Source organism: Megalobrama amblycephala, linkage group LG5 (assembly GCF_018812025.1).
Source record: "Megalobrama amblycephala isolate DHTTF-2021 linkage group LG5, ASM1881202v1, whole genome shotgun sequence".
Taxonomy (NCBI): domain Eukaryota; kingdom Metazoa; phylum Chordata; class Actinopteri; order Cypriniformes; family Xenocyprididae; genus Megalobrama; species Megalobrama amblycephala.
In genome coordinates, this window is record NC_063048.1 from 34,034,350 (window position 1) to 34,058,743 (window position 24,394).

The 24,394-nt window shown below is 37.8% G+C and overlaps 1 protein-coding gene across 3 annotated transcripts in view; it reads left to right on the plus strand.

Moving 5' to 3' along the window:
* Positions 1–24,394, plus strand: part of daam2 (dishevelled associated activator of morphogenesis 2) — a 93,784-nt gene that overhangs the window by 65,112 nt on the left and 4,278 nt on the right. For 2 of the 3 annotated variants that reach the window (XM_048191948.1, XM_048191947.1), the window contains exons 7-25: positions 1,381–1,491; positions 3,136–3,239; positions 3,463–3,529; positions 3,695–3,812; positions 5,777–5,915; positions 7,646–7,704; positions 7,780–7,964; positions 8,188–8,499; positions 8,633–8,740; positions 9,129–9,158; positions 10,261–10,367; positions 12,460–12,544; positions 12,636–12,742; positions 13,819–13,907; positions 16,252–16,420; positions 16,950–17,057; positions 17,189–17,249; positions 17,719–17,850; positions 22,401–22,571. In XM_048191948.1, coding sequence (XP_048047905.1) covers positions 1,381–1,491; positions 3,136–3,239; positions 3,463–3,529; positions 3,695–3,812; positions 5,777–5,915; positions 7,646–7,704; positions 7,780–7,964; positions 8,188–8,499; positions 8,633–8,740; positions 9,129–9,158; positions 10,261–10,367; positions 12,460–12,544; positions 12,636–12,742; positions 13,819–13,907; positions 16,252–16,420; positions 16,950–17,057; positions 17,189–17,249; positions 17,719–17,850; positions 22,401–22,571 — 2,262 coding nt within the window. The remainder of the gene's footprint in view (positions 1–1,380; positions 1,492–3,135; positions 3,240–3,462; positions 3,530–3,694; positions 3,813–5,776; positions 5,916–7,645; positions 7,705–7,779; positions 7,965–8,187; positions 8,500–8,632; positions 8,741–9,128; positions 9,159–10,260; positions 10,368–12,459; positions 12,545–12,635; positions 12,743–13,818; positions 13,908–16,251; positions 16,421–16,949; positions 17,058–17,188; positions 17,250–17,718; positions 17,851–22,400; positions 22,572–24,394) is intronic. The other variant, XM_048191949.1, reaches the window with a different exon arrangement.

The following is a 24,394-nucleotide window of genomic DNA, read 5'->3' on the forward strand; positions in this document are numbered from 1 at the left end:
TATAGATATTTTCCCATATTCTTACAACGCCTCTTACAGTAACTGTGGTAAAATCACTAATGCTCACCTATATTGTGGCTTATTGTTTTACCAACTCTTTCCCCGCCATTAACGGAAGTTTCCATCATTTATGACACAAAGCTTCTCCACCATTGGTGGAAATTTCTGGCAATCCATGTTTTCACTGTTAATACGGTAGGGGGCGCTGTTACGCATCTTCTGAAAGAGTACAGAATCTCTGGATCAAAACAAAGGTGAAAAAAAAGCAGAAACAAGTGATAGAAGAACTGCTTACGCACATGTAAAATAATAATCAAACATTAAAAAGCATGTAAATTAAAACTACTCCATCTATGTTTTGATAATCTTTCTGAATTAGATCTGGATGTAGTCTTTGACAAAAACGTGATTTTTTTTCTCAGCGTTTTGTTCAAACTGTTACTTTTTTATGAAACTTGCCAACTTTAAGTGGTAAGTGTTGATTAATAAAAGCTTTTTTTAAATAAATAGAAGTGTCAGATTGTGGGCAGGATTTTGTGTAGTCATTGTGGAGTAGTCACTGTAGACATTTCAGCACTTAGGGGTATTGTCTGCATTTCTTAACATACCCCATGGGAGACGCACAGTAATTTTAACTGCAGAGTGTGCTGAGATGAAAAACAACACTCTTGTGGAGGCCTTATCTTGTGCTGCTTAAACATACAGTGATTTGTCTTTACTGTATGTTTAGTCATGTATAGTTGATATGTTTGGCGACAACAAATGTCTGTGTTTGAAACATTAGCCGGTTTAAGCATGACTGATTTCTAATGACCCTACAGCTCTCTGAACTCAATTGACACAATAAGCACCATTAGCAGACATTAGAAACCCATTCCAAAGAAACACCAGAGAACATTCCCACCGGTGTCCACTGAATTTAAACCAGGGATGTGACGAAAACTTGTGATTTATTGTCCTTAGCAGCCTATTAGGTCAACCCATTAAATCTAAAAGCATAAATAGACCATCCATGAACTCCCCAATATTTAAGATATACTTCATTGTTCATCAGTCAGTATTTTCACAATACACCAGCTTGCTTCCTACTCTCTATGGAAGCAGCATCCTAAACTCCATGGAAACTCATGTAACTTGTATTAAAACTCTTTACATAGGCAACTTTATCAAGAGTCACTCACAAACATCACACAAAGAGTGCTTTTTAGGTGAAGTGCACACAAGATTCAACTGACATTCACAGTAATGTTTACTCCTAACATGTTGTTACTAAGCTAACAATGCAATTCTCTAATTGGGACAAAAAAACAACAACAAATATCTGATGATAAAATAATAAAGATTTGTATCTAATTAGATATCTTTGTGTTTGTTACTCAGTCTCTCTTGAATGAGCTGGACAGAAGCACAGGACGCTACAGGGACGAAGTAAATCTGAAGACAGCCATCATGTCATTCATCAATGCTATGCTGAATGCTGGGGTTGGAGAGGTCAGCTGATAACAGAACAGTATACATGGTGTTCAAATGCGTGTGTATATAATTTTGTAATTGGGACAGTATGGCTATTATAGCCAGCATAAGTTGCGATAGTCTTTTCTTCACTATTGTGACGTACAGTTGTTGGACAATGAAACTGAAACACCTGTTTTTTTTTACCACAATAATTTATTAGTATGGTGTAGGGCCCCTTTTTGCAGCCAGTCAGCATCAGGTCATCTTGGGAATGACAGATACAAGTCCTGAACAGTGGCCAGAGAGTTTCCAAGCCATTCATCTTGACGAACAGTGGCCAGGTCACTACATGATACTGATGGAGGAAAATGTTTCCTGACTCGCTCATCCAAAGCATCTAGCACAAGTAGTTGGCCTTGGGAGTGCTATGATATTGCAGCCTAAACCATCACAGATCCCCTGTGCTTTACTCTGGGCACGCAACAGTCCAGGTGGTAAGCTTCCTTGGGGCTTCTATGCACTGTAATTCTCTTGGATGTGGGAAAGAAAATTGTGGAACAATACATGTTCCATGAATCCACATTGTCCACAGCCCAATATTTCTGCTGCTGGCACCATTGAAACCAACATTTGGCATTGGCACGAGTGACCAAAGGTTTGGCTATAGCAGCCCGACCATGAATATTGACTCTGTGGAGCTCCCGGTGAACAGTTTTGGTGGAAACAGGAGAGTCGAGGTGCACATTTAATTCTACAGTGAGTTGAGCAGCTGTGGTTTTTGGATTCAATCAGGGTTAGTACCTGGACATCCCTTTCAGACAACTTCCTCTCGAGTCAACAGTTACTTCTCTTGGATGTGGTTTGTCCAACATGGTGGTACTGTGTGCCGACATTATCCTGGATAATGCAGTTTGATCATTTGTGGCCTAATGGTTAGATAGTCAAACTGGTAACCCGAAGGTTGAAGGTTCGATTCTCAATACCGGCGGGAAACGACTGAGGTTCTTGATCAAGGCACCTAACCCTCAATTGCAAATGTATGTGCACTAACTTGGATGGGTTAAGTGCAGAGGACAAACTCTGATTATGGGTTACCATACTTGGCCTTCACCTTTCACTTCACTTTATAACGTGGCTCTCGATACACCAGACTTGCTGTCCTAGACTATTTGTCCTTATTTGAACTCTGAACTCTTACTGATGGAATATGAAATTATTGAAAATTGGCCACCATGCAATGCATATATAGGTGTGAAACCTCCAATGCTATATTGGCCAGTGTTTCACTTTCATTGTCCAACCCCTGTATATCTAAGTGCAACCGTTTCTTGAATAAGAAAATAATGTAGGGCGGGACTTGATTTTGTTTATTTGGGATTGATTGGATCTGGATCGTTGGATCATTGTCATTTGCTATTGCCGCAATCTCATGTGAGTGACCGGTTGTCCCACCCAAATGACGGTGAACACGTCATCAGAAAAGAGATGTCCTTGCAAGAGGGTGGGGAAGTTATTTTGATTAAAGATTACAAGGGCACATGAAAAAAATAAATAAATAGTGATGTGCACAAATAAATCTTTTATAATAAATACTCCAATATTCCATTAAAAAATAAGAATTGACCATTTTCATTCCATGGTGACTGTAACATAATTATTCTCTCTCCGTTTCTCTCAAAGGACAGTCTAGAGTTTCGCCTTCATCTTAGGTATGAGTTTCTGATGTTAGGAATTCAGCCAGTCATCGAGAAGCTGAGAACACATGATAATGTCACGCTTGACAGGTAAGAACACTAGTTAAAACGGAGTTCATTTTCCATCTAACTCCTGGAGAGTTTAGTTCCAGCCTTGCTCTGAATAACATACCTGTAGTTTTTTAAATAAGCCTGGAGTGCTTGATTAGCTGGATCAGGTTTGTTTAATTAAGGTTGAAGCTAAATTCTGCATTAGCCCATTGTTACTAATAGAAAGGTCATGTGTGTGTGTGTGTGTGTGTGTGTGTTTCAGACATCTGGACTTCTTTGAAATGGTGCGGAATGAGGATGAGTCAGAACTGGCCAAACGCTTTGACATTGTGAGATCTGTTAATTAACTGCACATGCCTTCTGCCACATCATGCCCTTAAATTTACATAGTGCTCATTATGTACAGAATGGCATGCTATTGTTAGATTTGTTTACAAGACTCCTGGCTTCATGTGTGTTTTAATTGGAAAAATGAATGGACGTTTTGTGTTCAGACACACGTGGACACCAAGAGTGCTGGCCAGATGTTTGAGCTGATCAAGAAGAAATTGAGCATCACAGATGCCTACCCCCATCTTCTATCTATCTTACAGCACTGCCTCCAAATGCCATGTAAGGACCTGAACTCTTCCATATAAACCATTTAAAACATCCCTCTCTATACACAAGCACTGTATAGTGACCATTTATGTAGATTTAATAAACATCTAATGACCTTCACTATTAATCTCCACTATTAAACTGTGGTTCTGTTCCAAAACCTAGTGAGCTCCCTCAGTATCTGCTGTCTACACATGTACAGTACTGTAGCTACCATATTGGGGTGCCTTACCTTCTTTCCACGGTGTGTAATCTTGAGTTAAAACTTTAAATTTGCCTTATTCATTAAGATACATTTTATGCTGCTATAGAATTTGACCAAAATGAGGTATCTTAGAAAGTAGCACAATTTTGTTTGGAACAATTTCTATTTGAAACACCCTTCATGTTTGGAGCATGCCTGTGATGCCTTATAATGCTGTCTTGGTTGGCAGCTTAGGTTGTAGGTTTTGAACAGAGCCTATAAGTTTGCGTTTTTGTATGATTTTTCTCTTTATTTAGTTACTACTTCCTTTCCCAGTATTCCACAGCTAATTTTTGCACACACATATAGTGCTTGCATATACAGTACAGTCCAAAAGTTTGGAACCACTAAGATTTTTAATGTTTTTAAAGAAGTTTCGTCTGCTCACCAAGGCTACATTTATTTAATTAAAAATACAGTAAAAAACAGTAATATTGTGAAATATTATTACAATTTAAAATAACTGTTTTCTATTTGAATATATTTCACAAAGTAATTTATTCCTGTGATGCAAAGCTGAATTTTCAGCATCATTACTCCAGTCTTCAGTGTCACATGATCCTTCAGAAATCATTCTAATATGCTGATCTGCTGCTCAAGAAACATTTAATGTGTACAATTGTAAAATATTTGTGTACAATATTTTTTTTCAGGATTATTTGATGAATAGAAAGTTCAAAAGAACAGTGTTTATCTGAAATCTAATCTTTTGTAACATTATAAATGTCTTTACTGCCACTTTTGATTGATTTAATGCATCCTTGCTGAATAAAAGTATTCATTTCTTTAATTTCTTTTCAAAAAAATAAAAATAAAAATTCTTACTGACCCCAAACTTTTGAACGGTAGTGTATAATGCTACAGAAGCTTTGTATTTCAGATAAATTCTGTTCTTTTGAACTTTCTATTCATCAAGGAATCCTGAAAAAAAAAAAGTACACAACTGTTTTCAACATTGAAAATAATCATAAATGTTTATTGAGCAGCAAATCAGCATATTAGAATGATTTCTGAAGGATCATGTGACACTGAAGACTGGAGTAACGATGCTGAAAATTCAGCTTTGCATCACAGGAATAAATAACTTTGTCAAATATATTTAAATAGCACACAGTTATTTTAAATTGTAATAATATTTCACAATATTACTGTTTTTTACTGTATTTTTAATTAAATAAATGTAGCCTTGGTGAGCAGACGAAACTTCTTTTAAAAACATTAAAAATTTAAGTGGTTCCAAACTTTTGGACTGTACTGTATATCACTGTCATCCTAGGCTAGTCTAAAACCAGGTCTAAAATTGCCTGGAATAATTAAGTAACTTCTTATCCGAGTGTAGATGGTACAATTTATCTAGTATTTAACTGCCCCTAAATGTAAAGTGTAGCTATTAGCTCTATAAAATAAAAGAATTCAGTGCCAAAATTATGTTCCTAGGGACTAAAAAAAATTGACTGGATCTTTTTTTCATGCCCTTACAAAGCAGTAAAGTTGTTGTACCATTGTTAAGTGATGTATCAGATGCTCATACTGTTGTGCTTCGATATATGCCATGGTACTGAAAAATGACCATATTCATTTGAGTACCATTTTTACATGTCCAAAGAACATGGCTGTGAAACCATAAAAATATAGAAGTTTATACAACTTTTTTGGTAATTTTTGATAGTGTGAAAAGCAGTGGAATTCTAACCAATCAAGCGTGTTTATGACACTTGTAAAATGTTTTCAGATAAACGTGGTGCTGGCAGCATACAGCAATGGCAACTTTTAGACCGCATCCTTCAGCAAATTGTTCTACAAGATGAGAAGGGAGAAAATCCAGATGTTTCACCCCTGGACAATTTCAACGTTAAGAACATCATTAGAATGTAAGTGCCCAATTCATAATGCTTTCAATTCAAAACACATTGTGCATATGGTTTTAACCATCCAGATAGCACATATTTTGCTCTTTAATAATACTACTCGTGGAAAGTTACCTGATAAGGTACTGGATCCTCTTTAGTTCTTTTAAAATTCAAAGTTCTCCCCTATCTCACTTCCCACTGTAGGGATGCTAAAAATGTTTGTTCTCAATGAACCACAAAGTTATATTATGGCACACTGCTGGGATCCTCTTACCACAGGTGTCCCAACAGTTCTCTGGACAAAACAACACTCTCTGGACACCTAAGTTGTGCTCTCGCCATCTTTCACCAAACTTTCCATACATTTTACTATCGCAGGACAGGCATTCTTTGCTCTTTTCTTGGCATCTTTGCTCCTTAGAAATGTTGGTTCTCAAATTTGCTGGTTATCGAGTTTTGAGCTCTATTTCCACCAGTGTTCCAGAAGAGGCTGAAGGTGACACTGGAAAGAGTAAGAACAAGGAAACCTTGGCTAATGTTAGCCATGCATACTACTAGCAAACATAATTTTATCTGCCCATGCTTACCCATAATGTGTAACTCTTTCCAATTGCAAAATGTACCTTGCTGAACCAAAGCTGGAATCTCCTGGCTGCGTTCAAAGCATCTTGGGCTATTATGCTGCTTTTACGAGTTTAGGAGCAAGTTGTCCAAAAGAAAAGCTAAAATAATGAAAGTTTAATTTTCCAGCTTTGCCTTGTAGCTAGCAATTTATGGTCATACCCCAACAATGTCAGTCTGCCTACAAAAGAATCAAACTCGGTTTTTGAGGTCAATAGCTTCTTAAATAAGTATAGTGCAATACATCCATTATATGCTACCGGCTTGTGTGGAAACTGCACCTTTATCATCTTCTCCTAATTTCATATTAGTCATGTATATCTTTAATTTCTTTAGTCCAATGCTGGCAGTACATGTTACTGTATGTGTTTCATTTCTCTCCTTCTGTAGCTATGGAAAGCAGCGCATGTCAAGGTGTCACTTTCTTTACTAGATCCTTCCATAAATCTCCAACAGTATCCACTTACAATAAGATTCACAACCAGACTAAACTAATAGCTTTTTTAAAAATAATAATAACAATAATAAACAATTATTAAAGAAATTTTCCCCAACTGTACGTCATTGCTTTGGTTTAAAGACCCCATGAAATGGTTTGACAAACAGTTTTCTTTGGTGTGTTGCCATCTGTGTTACAACCAAACTACAAAACACATAGCAAAACCATACTTGACAGCTTGTACCATGGATGCAACCAATGAAGACAACTTCGAAATTAATAAATTATAACCACTTGCTTCATTACCAATTGATGTTTTGGAAAGGAAACCATAATTTGGCACTTCCTATTAGTAGTTGAAAGAAGGTGGTATATAATTAAGTGGAGGGGACATTCTCATTCTTGAGAGCATTTTAATGGGCAAAATATTAAAGAAGATTCATCAGTCTGTTTGATCTGCTAAAACTTTAAGACTACGCTTGGATATAGATATCATCAAAGCTAACAGACTAAACACCATTTTGTTCTCATGGGGTCTTTAATATTGGCTTTTATTTTGCTAATACTGTTGATAAATAACAAGCAGCAGTTTAAACTGATAAATGGCTGAGGTAAGTGTGGGCAAAATGAATTTTATAATCCTATGCATTTGAGTGCAACATAATGACACTTGGTTTTCTTCTGTCTACAGGCTTGTCAATGAGAGTGAAGTCAAACAGTGGCGAGACCAAGCAGAAAAGTTCAGAAAAGGTAACACTGCAAAACTGACTTGCATAGCAGAGCCTGAGTGAACTTAAGTAACGAGAATGCATGTCTGTTTTTTAGAGCATGTAGAGCTGGTGGCTCGGCTGGAAAGGAAAGAGAGGGAGTGTGAAACCAAGACACAAGAGAAGGAGGATATGATGAAGACACTCAACAAGATGAAGGACAAACTGCAGAAGGAAGGAGTGGAATTGCGCTCTGCAAGGGAGCAAGTATTAGACCTGTCCTCCCGCATTAGTGACATTTCAGTGAGTTCACCATCTGTTTCTTCTAGTGTGCTGTGTGCATTCACAAATTGGCCAATTGTGTAACGTTTAACGTTACGTGTTAAACTTGTGTTGTTCAGTAAGAGATGCTTGAGGAGATGCTGTTTTGGTTAAGCATGAGTTATGTGTGATGGTTTATACTCTACAGCAATTTTTTCTAACATTTTATTCAAATTATTTGATCTTTTTTTTTTTTTACTTTTAGAGTGAAGTTCCTTTTCCTGTTCCCCCTCTGCTCCCTGGAAGTCCAATGGCTCCGCCTCCACCACCTATGATGATGGGTGGCTTCCCTCCTCCTCCTCCTCCTCCACCTATTGCTTTCTCCAGCCCACCTCCACCACCTCCTCCACCTCCCCCGGGGGGTCCTCCACCCCCACCTGGAGCCCCGCCCATCTTTTCTGGGGTTCTGCCTCCACCTGGACCTGCTCCCATTGGTTCCACAACCAGCCTGCGGACAAAGAGCATCCCCCAACCTTCGCAACCACTCAAATCCTTTAACTGGTCCAAACTGGGAGAGGTAAGTCAATCATGAGATACAGTTGCACTATTACCAATCATCATACTTAATTAATACAAAGTATTAAACTTCATTTATAATAACTAAACCTTAATTATAGTAAATTTTCCTGATTATTTTCCTAATTTTGCAGAACAAGATCACTGGTACCATTTGGTATGAGATTGATGACAGAAGAGCCTTTAAAGTTCTTGACCTGAAAGACATTGAGAAGATGTTTTCAGCTTATCAGAGGCAGCAAGTATGCAAATGTTGCACAAAAGAGTTGTATCTTATATTTATGGAATGATCTTCTGGAATAACAACTTGGAACCTCAGGCTTTACAGCAGTTGTTCTTTGCTGAATGGCGTGTAATAGATGCCTTAGTGCTTTAAGCATGAAGTAGCGTTTTAGTGCATTTAGTGCAGAAATGCTGCAGATATGCTCTCAGGCCGAATATCAACAAAATCAAAGAGTGATTTCAAACACAATAGTCAAATTCTTCAGTGTTTTTTGAGAGATTCTGAGGCCTGTGAGAATGTTTGCTGTAATCAGCTCTGGCTGATTCTTCTGCTGCTTGAGTTGTTAACTTCTGCATGTGTTCCAATGTTTTTGTTCTTTCTCTGCTGCTGTACCTCTGCCTGGCCAGGAGCTACTCACTAACCAATCCTTCAAGCAGGTGAGTTGTTGCTTTGATTAAAGCTACTATACTGCCAGAACCTTTAGCCCAGCACACAGCTCATCTTATTATATGTTTCTGTCTATTACATCTATCTTGGCCACTGTGGCCAAAGGAAGTCTGTATTAATGTGACAGTTGGTTGAAAAGTCAGAATTAAAATCTTAAAGCAATAGGGACTTTGACGGCCTCTGATCACTGTATAATTTAAATGCATGGAAAGGGGCATGAATATTCTTCTGAAGTTTGGAACAACGTCAAGTCAGAAAATGATAACGGAATTTTAATTTTTGGGTGAGCCATTCCTGTAAGTCTTTCAGAGATCTTGCAATTGTAAAATCTTTCTTCTCGAATGCCTCGAGTGAATAATTGGTGCATAATTATGAGAATCAGCTAAACTACTGTGATAGCACACTGTAATTGACTAAATTACTGTAATTAGCACAATAAGCTAATTATTAAACATTATTACACAGATGTCAAACATGTAGATGAGGCATGTTTTGGGCAGAAATGACCTTCCACCTATCCTGCGTTCTTCATGTTACTGCTTAGAGAGAGATCTGTGTTAGAATTGTGCTTTCTTTGGACCACTGTGGAGTTACATGACCCATGTAACCTCATTGAACATTCACAGCACAGGAAACGGTCCGGACCTATAAATAGATGACTGTTCTCGCTGAAACAGCCAAGCTTCTTTCAAGCATCTGTGGTTCTTCAGCTGCATGATCATTTCTGACACACTGTTCTGAATACTGGCCTTTTGAGAGACAAATGGAAAGTTACTCATATAGTATATTGTGTGTTTTGCACTGGAACCTTTGAAATGACTTATTCAGTTTTGAAAAATGGGTTTGAAAGACAAAGAATATTATTGTTTAGTCAAAACAGAAATTAAATGATTACCTTGCTTGAAGTTTTGGCTAATTTATAAATACAAATTCAGCCTATGGAGACAAATACAAGCCAAAGCACAGTCCCACATAATCAATGAATTGTTAATATCAGTTTGTTCCTTTTTTTTTTTTTTTTTTTTTAATATTTTATACATTCATTATTATAAAGAGAGTGGCCATGATGATAGTTTTTCTCCTCTTCTGCAGAAAGAGACGGGGTCAATGGATGACCTTTATCTAAGCTCGCGCAAAGTCAAAGAGCTGTCTGTCATCGATGGCCGGAGAGCCCAGAACTGTGTCATCCTGCTTTCCAAGTATGTAGTCAGCACTGTTAGCATTTTGTTAATGGATATCCTGGATAACAGATGTTATGCTTGTTACACTCTAAAATGTAATTCAAGGGGACCTGTTACCACAACATGGCTGCAAGTTCTAATTTCTTGATTTAATTAAACATTATTTGATGAGTTCTGTTGACATCATGATGTTGATCATTACATTAACTTAGAAATATTTTATATAATAACGTAAATTTTATGGATGATATTGACCTTTGTGTTTGCCATGTAAATAGCCGTGATGCTAACATGGTGTAAAAACTTAATAAACAATTCATTTTAAACTCAAATTTCTTACTTTAAAAAAAAAAAAAAAAAAAAAAAGTTGTAGTAACTTAAACTGTCTTGATAACTTTGGAAATTGGGCAGTGGATTTCTAGTTCCCAGCCTTCTTTCTATTGGACTGGATTGGAGTAAAATGTTGAAATTTTTGTTTTTTTTTGTATTTTTTATTATGATTTTTTTTTTTTTTTTAGTGAAGGGAAAGACCTGTTTGTGTTTAATGCTGTTATGTTTGACATTTAAAAGAAAATGAATAAATAAATAAAAAAAGAGCCAAGCCTAATATGGCAAAATATTTTTAATAATGTCTTTTAATGGTCTTAACTATTTTAATCACAAATCACTGGTCAGAAAAATAGCAAGAATCACACAAATACTGTAGATGAAGTAACATAGAATGGAATAGCCTTCCCATTTGTTTTCTTTAAATGTTTAAGCCATGTGGGTAAACTTGCAGACAGCTATTTAGAGGAAGAAGAGTCATGGTTGTTCTACTCAATGTTGATGGCTTCAAACAGTTCATGCGTAGCTGAAAAATGTTGTTTGAGAAAAATTGAGCTTAGTGTGAGACCAAATATTCACAATAGGGTTTAAATCTGGACTCTTACCAGGCTAAAATATGAGCCTGATGGACTTGTTCTCAAGCCATTTCTTGGTTGTCTTTGGAGTTTGGCCAGGAGCATTGTATTGTTGAAAAATAACATCTGATCATTCCTCTTTAGATAACTTTTCGTTTGTGGGAAGCAAGGCATTCAACAATTTTCTCCTGTACTCCAAAACATTTCATGTCTTTTCACAGTGAAGTAGCTCACCAATACCTGCAGCTAAAAAGGCTCCCCACACAATGACACTCTCTGTGGTAGAGATGCATTTATTATGATATTTCTTGCCAGATTTTCCAAGACACCGCCAACGTCAACTCATGTTTCATTGTGATTCATCACTCCACACACAACTTCCCGTATTCTGCCAAAATCTTCATTCTGTCTTTGATGTTTTTCAGAGACAGCAATGGCTTTTTAAGTAGTGTAATTTCTGAAATTTGGCTAATTTCCTGACCAATTTTTGTTGTTGAGCCAACACATTATTTTTTATTTTTTTGTGTTGGGCACAAAATGTACAAATTTGAATGTTGAAATTTTATGTTATAGTAGGAGATGGTGTACTGATGTGTTCTGTGACCAATTGCATAAAATATTTAGACTAGTCTTACTAGTCGTTTTTGTTAAAACTGTTCATAACTTATCTTAGTTACATAAAAACATACATTGGTCTCATTTGAATCCAGAAATTAAGACAGATTGCCCATTGGTCAACTGATAGTTGATCAGACTAGTTCTATAAATTGATAATTCTTAATGGAATACTGGAATAGTGTTTATTATAAATGATTAATCCATGAACATCATAATTTTTTAATTCATGTAGCCAAATCCAGGAGTTGATTTAAAAAATGGAAAGATTATTGACTGAACATTTAACCTTTTTTTCAGCAAAGACATTCAGAACTTTTCTTTGTACTTAAAAAACAAATGTGAGTTTTGAAAACAGAAAATGGTGCCAATGCTAGGGGGAAACAAGCTAGCGCATGCAATTCTATGGCCTATGGGCCACATAATGACTTAATGAGGGCAGGAATAGATTGATCGTGTTCTGTGATGTGGCCAAATTTTATAGATCAGAGCTAAAGGGGAGAGAAGATTGATTGTACATTGATTGTTAGGCTATACCTAACCTCTCTCTCTCTTAATTTGTATAATTAAGAAAGCCTTTTCTGTTCATACAGGTTAAAAATGAGCAATGAAGAGATAAAAAGAGCCATTCTAGAGATGGATGAAAGGGAAGAGCTGGCTAAAGACATGTTAGAACAGGTAAGTGCTCTGTTGGGAAACATTTTTGATTAGTACATTTAATGCTTATGAGTAAACACTCTGTATATGTAAATATATTTTACATTCACAGCTGCTGAAGTTTGTTCCTGAGAAAAGTGATATTGACCTTCTGGAGGAACACAAACATGAGCTTGAGCGTATGGCTCGGGCTGATCGCTTCCTGTTTGAGATGAGCAGGTACTGCTAAATGATTAAAGCTTAGATGAAATACATTTGAAAAATGAGTACATGATTTAAAAAAAAAAGTCACTTTGGATGAGGGAAGAATAATACAATGAAAAGTTCTTGATCAGAAGATTTAATACTGAATTGCATGAATGACAAGGCAGGCAACAACCCAAGTTTAACAGTGATTTATAGGCTACGATTTTCCAGCATATTTTACCACCAAAGAAACAGGCCACTATGAAAATCTGTGGTGTCTAGAATTCCCCAAATTCTCTGTTCGATCTCACATCACATCATACTATAAGAGATCCATAATTGGTCATAAAATTGCAAAGCAACAACCCACAAAGTCATATGTTTTCTACATAAGATAAGGTAACTACATTAACTCTTTCCACGCCATTGACGGGATCTTCCATCATTTACAACACAACGCTTCTCCGGCACACGTTTTGCGCAACAAACTTCTGTATTCAATAAAAAGGGTTACATTGCTTACGGTTCAGGTCTTTTGTATGTGCTTTGTTAGCCGTTTTACTCAAAATGCCTTTGCAAAGATCTGCATAACCGATGTCCATCGCATATGCAGATTGATATCTAACTTTTTTTCTTATTCTCACTAACAAAGATATTTAAATTGAATGTAAAACACCAAGGTTAGCTAGGTTAGCTTATTATCTTAAAAGTCCATAGATATTGCCATCAGTTCTTATGCATTGGGGATGCAATGAGTCCTGTTTCCATGTTTTCACTGTTATATCATAGGGGGCGCTATTACTCATCTTCTGAAAGAGTACAGAATCTCTGGATCAAAACACAGGCGAAGAAGAAGCAGAAACAAGAGATAGAAGCATTGCTTACACATATATTAACACGATCATCAATTATTAAACAGCATATTAATCAAAACATTACCGAATGAAATGTCGACCCATGACTGTGAAGCTTTGGGGGTGTTGCTGGACTCGATCTACTCTACATTATAATTTTTGTTCTGAATCTTTTCTGAACAAAAAAATTTTGTCTTCATGAGATTTACCCCAATGGCTGAAGCTGAATGATTTTGACTTCTTTCTCTCCACCAGAATCGACCACTATCAACAGAGGCTCCAGTCTCTTTTCTTCAAAAAGAAGTTTGCAGAGCGTCTAGCAGAGACAAAGCCCAAGGTTGAAGGTTGGTAGGTTTAGTGGGATGCTACTGGAGGTGTTTCTTTGCAAATTAACGCAGACTTATTATTCAAGTGATAGAGGCCAGTGACTGTACTGTAAATGTGAAGCGAAAGATTTGGATATGAGAGCACGAGTCAGGTCTGGTGTGTTTGTGAGTGTGTGGCTCTTATACTTGAATTTATCTCCAGTTCAAATAAAGAACACTGTTTCCACGGAGGCTGTTTTGGAAAGCTGGCACATGTTGAGAGGGGAGAGTCGTTCTCATAAACACTGCTTTTTTTCTTCAAAGAGCTTCAAGCTTTTCATGAAAGAGTTGTGGCGTGCATGTGCTTGCAAAGTACTTTGGATGAACATAAGCCGGCCCAAATTCTGGTTCAAGACCTCTCTTTTTTAGCTAAACTTAAAGGGACAGTTCACCACAAAACAAATATGTTGTCATCATTTAATCGCTCTCATGTCATTCTCTGTGGAACACAGGAGATGTTTTGAAGAATGTTCACACTTTCCATATTGTGGCTGTGTATTCCATATTGTATACACAGCCACACAATAGCTTTGTGTGAGAAAAAGACCTAAATTTAAATTGAATTGATATTTACTGAAAAGATCACTTAAAATATCGGTTGTCCTCAAATTTATCAGGACACACACTGTGTATACTGATACCCACTATGTGTACTGATAAATTTGTATGAAGTTTAAATGAATCATGCAAGGTGATTTACTAAGGTTTGTGCTTGTCAATTTACTGGTATTTGCACCATTACTTACTGCCCAAAAAAGCATGTCGTAAACCAGATGTAATTTGCAATGCTCTTGGTAGATTGCATTGGTCCTTGTTTAAATGATCCGGCTGTGTCTGTGTTCTTTAATTTGCACAGCATCAGTAGATCACATGCAGAACTTTCCACTACCATTTGTGCTGTTTTGGAATTGTGCTCTCATGCTAATTTGCCCTGTTGAGTAAATCTGGCCCTTAGGATGCTAAAATGTCATAGTTTCCCAAACTTGACAATGTCATGCCATGTCTACAGTTATAAATACAAAACACGAGCAACAAGACTAAGTTAATAGCAGTGACTAATTAAGCTTTATAGAGCAGAGAAACTGGGTACCATCCATACAGACAAAACAAATAAAGGACCTCTCTGACCCATCCTTACACATTAAATTGTGTTAACAGGAAGGCATTTTGAATGTTTTAACATCCAGGCAAAGGAAGTCTAACTTTGGCTAAGATCCTCCGGGAAAACTTTTTTTTTTTTTTGTGGGAAACTGGCGGCGGGAAAATTGTGGACAAGCATCAAAGTTGCATGCTCTTTCTTGTTCCCTCCGGAGTGACTGCAGTAATGCAGCTCTATGATGGGAATTGTGAGGGAAAACTGGAGTTGAAACTAGTTCACACACACAAAAACAGTGAGGTTAAACATCAGTTTAGTACCAGTAATGTTCAACAATTTGGACTTTATGAAAAACATAGGCTTTCACACTGGGCTGCGTATGGATTTAGTGAGAAAAGCAAGAGGTAGAGTTAGATTTTCTTCAAAAGCGTCTTTGTTGATTCATACTGACATTACCATGGGTTTTGATCTTGTATAATGAATCGCATTGAATCTTAGATGATTCCATCTTTCAGCTCATTACTAGGCCCAGACGGAACCTGCTGACTTTTTTCCGCATTTTCTGCACTTTCTGTGGAATGGAATTACATGTGGTAAAATGTGTTTAACAGAGTTGAGGGTATCTCATTCTTATTGGTAGTTGAAAGCATAATCAAATTAGCCAAAATATTTAAGAAACAAAAACACATAGGTTGGGGAATGTGTCAAACTAGTTGAATGACAGACGTTCCAATTCTGCGCAAATCTGCTGAGCTTTCATGTGGGCCTGCTTATGACTTTAAAGGGATAGTAAACCTAAAAATTAAAATTCTTTCATCATTTACTCATCCTCAGGTTGTTCCAAACCTGTATGAATTTCTTTTTTTCTGCTGAACACAAAATAAGATGTTATGAACAGTTGATGGAACCCTTTTGACTTCCATAGAATTTTTTTTTCCATAGAAGTCAATGGGGTTCATCAACTGTTTGGTTACTGATATTCTTCAAAATATCTTCTTTTGTGTTCAGCAGAAGACAGGTTTGGAACACCTTGAGGGTGAGTAAATGATGACAAAATTTTTATTTTTGGGTGAACTATCCCTTTAATAACTCTTAATGATGCACCAAATTCTATTTAGGTCTGTGAAAGAAGCTCATGGTGTCCATACTGCCTGAAAATAAATATTTTAGAAATATGTATACATCAGTTAAAATTTTTTTTTATACCTTTCTTCATTTCATTTCCAGCTATTCTGTGTGCGTCGCGTGAGGTGATGAGAAGCAAGCGTCTGACACAGGTTCTGGAAGTGGTTTTGGCATTCGGGAACTTCATGAACAAAGGACAGAGGGGCAACGCATATGGTTTCAAAGTGTCCAGCCTCAACAAGATCGTAGACACCAAGTCAAGTATAGACAGGTCAGAGGTCAATGAAGAGGTTCTTCTTTTTTTTTGCTTGTTAAACTTGTTCAGCTTTTTCAATCAAAGCAATCTGGTCTTTTCACTGCTACCATTTAGAATTAATTTTGCTGAACTGATATAATTGGACAACTTGTCTCTATGAATTGTTTATTTTAGTCCTCACTTAATGTTCAAGGAGGCATTATGGCCTGGTTTCACAGATAGGGCTTAGACTAAGCCAAGATTAGGCCTTAGTTCAATTAGGGTATTTAAGTAGCTTTTATAAACGTATCCTAGAAAAAAGCATTACTGGTGTGCATTTTGAGACAAAACAATGGTACTGACATATTTTATGATATGTTAGTACAAGTTGGTTTCAGTTAAAACAACCTCAAACATGCATTTTAGTCTAGGACCTAGCTTAAGCCTTGTCTGTGAAACTGGCGGTATATCAGGTTTTCCATTCAGTTATATTTATAAATTGCATTTGATGTGAATGGATTAATTAAATTGAAATAAATCATTATTCTATTTGCATTTTCAACAGGAACATCACCATGTTGCATTACCTGATCATGATCTTTGAGAAGAATTATCCTGATATCCTCAATATTCAACAGGATTTAGTCAGTGTACCAGAAGCTGCCAAAGTCAAGTGAGTCCTACATTGCATACTGACAAGCATGAATATGTATTCATTATTAATAGCTGTTTGTGGTGGGCATAAGCTGTTTTATGTATCAGTTGGTTAGAGACAGTTTTTGTCTTACTGTTACTTTCACACAGTCTGGCTGAGCTTGAGAAGGAAGTGTTCAGCATCAGGAGTGGCCTGAAAGCTCTGGAGGCGGTGAGTCATCCATCATTTATTCCTTTGAATGTTCTCATCTGAGACACCCCTCAAACATCGCTGACGCACTCTTTATTTTATTATTATTATTTCGCAATACTCTTTGACAGTGGTTCATGCTAGCTACCTCATTTTTTCTGCTGGTGAAGAAGCTTCTAGACATGGTAAAATATGATGCTCAAAACGCTCTGTACTTTTATTTTGTGTAATGTTAATGAAGAATTGTGTATGTCAGAGAATATTATTAATTTTGCTGGTTTATGAGCTAACTGCATTGAAGTTACAATTACACACCACTTTTGCACAAAACCTAAAAACAAAACTGTGTTTGTCTAGAAATATGAAGAAAATATTGCCTCATGAATAAGTTAAATACAAATATTCTGTAGTAAAATTCATTTAGGAGGAACAAAAAATTAAAAATATTAATTTCACAATTTCTGAATGTAATATTTATTGTTTACATCAGGAGTTACGATACCAGCAGAGCCAAGCATGTGACCGGGGAGACAAGTTTGTCCCAGTGGTCAGTGACTTTATCACGGTCGCTAGCTTCAGCTTCTCTGAACTTGAAGAACTACTCAATGAAGCCAAAGATAAGGTAATATCATCTCTTAATTATTCAATCACACAATATTTGCCTCACTTTTTAACCTCCAACCTTAAATATCCAAGCTAATAATGCTATTCCTCATCTCCATTCCAAAAGAAAAAGTTTCATTTCAGTCAGATACAGTCGTACAAAGGAGTTCCTTGGCAGAGAGAGAGAGAGAGAGAGAGAGAGAGAGAGAGAGAAAACAAAAGGCCTGGATTTTCCCTCAATGCCTAAGGCTGAAAATGTTTTCTCCAACATGAGCTCAGGGTTATTGTTGAGGACAGAACAGGGTCTTTGAGTGGGTCACAGGAGAGGGTTGTAGAGTGGAGCTTGGCTTTTTCAGAGAAGCATGGAAGTATGGGCCCAGCAGGCCTTCCCAGCCCCCTTCTCCATCGTTTAGAGCCCTGCCAACCCTGTGCATGGACCGGGGCCTGATATCTTAGAAGGATGAAGGAACAGGGAGTGAGAGGGAAAGAAAGAAAAAGATGAAGAGAAAAGAGAAGGCTTTGTATACCCTTCCTGGCTCGGCATGATGACTTAAACATCCCGGGGAATCCCGGCAGCCAGTCCTAAATTTCTCAGGGCTTTTTCTCTAGGGTTTGAAGAGATTTATTTCTTTTGAAATGTGGCTTGGTCTTAACCCCTCCCCCACCATGGTATGTCCCCAACTCTCAAATACATGAAAGAGAAGCATTCTGAAAACCGTTGGGAATACTTTTAAGATTTGTGCATGTGTGTTTGTGAGTGCGTTAGCAGTCTATTTTGTGGTGGTGGAAAGTGTGAGTAGGGATGTGTTTTGGTCACTGGGCAGACTGACATCCAAACTCCATTCCCCATAACAGAACTGTTGCTTTAACCCTTTCCACCATCGTCCAAATTATTTATTTAGTAACGCCATAAAGGTTTTGAGAGACTTCATGAGAAATGGCTGACCCTGAAGCTCTATGAGCTGTGAGGACACAAAGGCCTCCCTGTGCTTTCCAGACAGATCTACCTCTTCCTGCTACCCCCCCAAGGGTCAGAATTCAGTCTCCTGTAAGAAATTCTTGCCCCTGAGGTGGGTTAAAATGAACACAAACATTACAGCTGAGAACAAGGGAAGAGTATTGTGAACACTAAGATGCTGAAGATCTCTGCACTTGATAGCTTGTGCAGGAGTTGTTGGGACTATCGCCACCTGAAGCTTGAAATGTACAGTATATGAAGTCAAGTTATTGCTACAAGTTTCTTTCCATAGTCTCTTACAGGACTGCAGATGCTGACAGCCCTCAAAATGATAGAATGACCGCAAAATGGTCTTAATGGTTAAAGCTCAGGTGGAAACCAGAATTATTGATTCAGTTTCATGATAAAGTCAAGTCACATTCATTTATATATTGCTTTATACAATATAGATTGTTTCAAAGCAGCTAACAACCTAATAAAATGGAGAATAAAATGTTGTAAAAATTCTATTTCAGCTGTAAAGCAGCTAGGGCTGTGACGGTGGCAAATTTTTACTACCGCGGTGGTAAATCACCAACAACCGCCGGTGTTGCGGTGGTGGGGTCCGAAGGGGGGGGGGGGGGGGGGGGTTGTTTATTTATATATATATATATATATATATATATATATATAGCGTTAAGCTGCTTTCACACCAAACGCGAATAGAGCGTCAAATTCGCGTCTACCGCGTCTAGTTTGCCGCTTGAACATTTTGAATGCATTCGCGCGTCTAGAGCGAAATAGACGCGCGTAAAAAACAAGCGTTTGAAGCGAAATTGACGCGCGTCCGAGGCGAAATCCGCTTCTTGTGGGAGGGGCAAGTGCTAGGCGGTTGTCTGTTTGCAAGATGGCTGATGTTGATCGTGCGTTCATCGAGAGAGCTACCGCTTTGTATTTGCTCTGGAGAGCAGAACAGCGGCGTAGGGGTCAGCGTCGCGGGAAGGCCGCGGGTCGAAAAACGTGTACGTGACTCAAAAGTAAAATGTGTATTTACAACTTACCAGGTAGCCCAATCTCCTCACCAACACTCTTCCAAGCGAGGTCCTTTTTATTCCTGTCTGAAGTATGAACTTGTGTCATAAATCTCTGGGTGACTGCTCACTGATAATATCAGTCGTTCCTCCATTTTGAATGAGTGACTCCGGGCGGGCCTGCCGCCACAGCAGCAAGCAGGCTCCTGATTGGTTAACGCGGCGCGAATTTACGCCAAAGTTCAAATTTTTAAACTCGGGCGTCAGACGCGAATTCGCGTCAAACGCTAAATGCACAAAAAGCACCATTCGCGCGTAACGCGCGTATCGCGCGTATCGCGCAAAACGCTCAATTCGCGTCATTCGCACGAACTAGACGCGCGAATGAGGCGAATTCGCGTCTTCCGCGCCGCGCTAAACGCCTTATTCGCGCCACGAGACCTCCAGACGCGCGTAAACGCGTCTTTACATTGACTTAACATTGAAATCATTCGCGCCAGACGCTCTATTCGCGTTTGGTGTGAACACAGCATTAGACTTGCGTTTCGCCGTCATTTTGATGGACAGGATCGTAAAAAAAAAAATCCATCATAATCAATATTACCCGTCATTTTAATTTTTATATTTTAATTAGGCATTTTATTCACGAACTTACAGGATAAGCAAATGGGCATAAGCTTGCATTTATTTATACTATGAAAATAAAGTTGATCAAAGACAAGCTGCGTCACTTTCAGTTTTCATCTTGAACTCTTGTCACGGATTGTGAGTGAATGCGATCATCCTTTCCTCTTCACTACTGTACAGAACGAAATAAACATGAATGAAAATAAATATATATGTTGAAAGATACAGTAGCTTACCGAAATCTGTATCACGTCAGTTCAGTCAGTGTTGCCAACAATGTCACCTAACATTATATCTCAGAAAAGCCATTCGTTGACCATAAACTTATAGGCAGCAAGAAAAAAATAATAATAATAATTAAGTAAGCATGCATAAGTAACTTTATCATTATACAATTTACTTAAACTGGGTGCTCGTCGCATCGTTTTCATTTTATTCGATTTTATTCTGGAGACTGAACTCGCGCTCTGCTGCCACACTGGAGCGCACTCACCACCTACTGGACAGGGGTGGGAATTACAACAAGCTTATATACAAACTACATAATCTGTCAAAATGACGGACGGGCTGCAGATTTTTTCCGTCACTGCTAAACAAATTCCATCAAAGACGAAAAATTTTCAGTTAACGCGATTTCTGAGATATATAAATAATATGTATTATATATGACGTCACACCACCGCCGGTGTCACTCCACGACCGCGGTGGCGCGGTTGTCATGCCTACCGTCACAGCCCTAAAAGCAGCTCTACAGAAGGTAATAGTGATTAATTAAATAGTTTAGTAGAATGTTGTCAGTTCAGTTCAAAAACTGTTCATTAATTATGAAATAAGTTCAGTTTAGTTGTGACTCTGCAGAAGGAAGTAGTCATTATTCAGCTCAGTTCAGTTCAATGTTGTTTCAATTCAGTTTAATAACAGTGTTAATGTTGCAGTTAGTGTCATTATCCAGCTCAATTCGGTTTAAATTTTGTTCTCGCAGTTAAATAAGTAATATTACTAAATATTAATTGTCCCCATAAAAGAAGACTCGCTTTGACTTCACATGGAGTATCACTTAATTGGTGGCTTCATTGAGCCGAGGAGACGGAGACTTGGCCAGAATCACAATGAGAGAGATGCCAGTTAGAACTCAGACAAATGAGTCCCCATGGCACATCTACAGTGGATGAAGGCTTAGTATATACTTTCTTGGCAGACAGAACTTCAGATGGCTTTTAGAACAAGGACCTTTGACACCTTGGTATGCCAAACCACACTAAAAGTGTATTGCCTTTTTGGGCATGTACATTTAGTTCTCCACAAATGTTTAGCCACAGCATCTGTGTGCAATTCAATTATGTAGCTCAAGCAGTCGCTTATTAAGTCAAGATTGAAACAGCTTTGGAAAGTTTGTTCAAAAATACTAAAGAGTCCTAATGACTACTGTATCAGTTCTGAACGATTATTGCCAGCTTAGGCCCAAGGCCAAGAAATTTCTTGGCACTCACAGTGAAGAGGATTTATCTTCCTCTCTTGGCATCTATGTGTATGTTTTGGTGGCAAATATGGAAGGGATTGACAATGCATTGAAGATAGATAGAGCTTGGAGCCTATGTGATGTCTATGGTACAAAAGCTGTCACTGGAGCGGTGCCCTTTCATAAAGTACTAACATGTACCATTTAGGGACTAATATGTATGCTTTAGGTACTAATATGCACTCGTTACTACATTTTGAAAGGATGCTGCACCACAGCTTTCATACCTTTTTAAGAGTGTATATTACCCAGTCTTAGCTGTAATCTACCTTCTCAAAGGTGGTGCACAGTGAAATCTCAGTAATTCTCCAGTTCATAGGTTGCCCCATATGTTGCATTTGATTTCCTCTTCATGCCTTTCCACTCATGTTTTTTTTGTTGTTGTTGTTTCTCAGCCATAGTCCACACTTATCCATATTTGGTTATCACTCTTCTCTATTTCCTCTTCACTCCAGTTTTCCAAGTCTCTGAAGCATTTTGGAGAGGAGGAAGGTCGCATGCAGCCGGATGAGTTCTTTGGAATCTTTGACATCTTTCTGCAGTCGTTCAGTGAGGCCCGACACGATCTGGAGAACATGCAGCGACGCAAGGAGGAGGAAGAGAGGAGAATACGTATGGAGGCCATGGTACAATACACATTTACTGAAACAGCAATACACAAAATACACACAGGGATGCTAACAGGATCCATAGATATGGTTCATCTGTTCATCTGGATAATTTCACACTTGCTTGGAGGCCCTTCTGTCTTTGCCTCTAATCTAAAACAGCTGGTTTTCTTGAGCTGTAATATGCCTTTTTTATTATTTTATGTTCCTTATGGTTTACTTATATTGCTGGTAAAGCTTTTTGCACAAAAACAGGGAGGTCACCTTTTAAAGGGATAGTTCATCCAAAAATTATCCCATTATTTACTCACCTTAAAGCCATCCTAGGTGTATATGACTTTCTTCTTTCAGATGAACACAATCGGAGATATATTTAAAAACATCCTGGCTCTTCCAAACTTTATAATGGTAGTGAATGGCGCTTTTGATTTTCAAGGCCAAAAAAGTGCATCATCCTTCATAAAAGTAATTCTTACGGCTCCAGGGGGTTAATAAAGGACTTCTGAAGTGAAGTGAAGGCATTTTGTAAGAAAAATATCCACATTTAAAACTTTATTAACTAAAATAACTAACTTCCGGCAGACGGCTTATGCATATAGAGTAACTTCTGATGCGATGTATGATGTAGGATGTGGGAGCCGTGTGGATCCATCATCTTTTATGATGGATCATGGATGGATGCATTTTTTTTTGGACTTCAAAATCATGAGATCATTATAAAGCTTGGAAGAGCCAGGATATGTTATAATATAATTCAGATTGTGTTAATCTGAAAAAAGATAATCATATACACCTAGAATGGCTTGAAGGTGAGAAAATCATGGGAAAGTTTCATTTTTGGGGGAACTTTAAGGCTTGTCAGTAAACGGCCATGCACAGAAAAAAGTATCAATGACTGTCACATCCAGTATAGTTACCATTGCTTAATCTTTCAACAGTTTCTTTGCAAACCCTGAATTACATTGTGGCTTGATTACAAATCAATCTGCAGTGAAATGCTCCAACCATACATATAATCCTCTGACACTATCCAGGATGTTGTTAACTCTTTCCCCACCATTGGTCATTTACGAGACACCACTTCCCCGCAATCCATGTTTTCAGTCTAAACTGGACGTGTGAAAGCCAACGTTCCAAAAAGATCAGCTCCTCCTCCAGAAGTTGCTCAAGCACCTGGAATGAGTGAGAAATAGTCATTGGTTATAATGCTTTCTATTTGTTTTTGACTTGACTCTCACGTCCCAATGTTGGCAGCCACAGCCATTGGCATTACCAATTGTGCAATGATGTAAATGCTGTCTTTCTTCAGAGGCAGTCATATTCAGATATATTTTGTCATTGTGATGTCACAAAGCTCACAACATCCAAACAAGCCACTTTTGGAACTTGGTTTAAATAAATGCTTTTTGTTGTCATTTGAAGCTATGAAACATGCAAGATGTTTTAACGGTACAATAACAAAAGTAGAAAAAAAGTTAATATTATGCACAACTTTTCTGCAGGGTTTTTTCTCCTTTTCCCTGACTTCTCAATTTTCAGCCTCATGTAAAACAACACACAAATCCATGTACATTATCTAATAAATCATAACTGTTAAGACATGAAAATGCACAGCGTTGTCACTTTTACCATGTATATAAAGTATCATGCACTTCAACAAACACATTCTCACACATGCTGCATGAGAAAAACCATTTCAAATGTGATGACACTAGTGATGTAGGCTGTAAGGCCTGGAGTAATTGGTAGCAGGACCACAGATGCTGATTTATTTATTTATTGTAGTCACTCATGAGACCATGAATCACCTCAGAACAGCTCTGCTAGGCCCCTTCTGTATT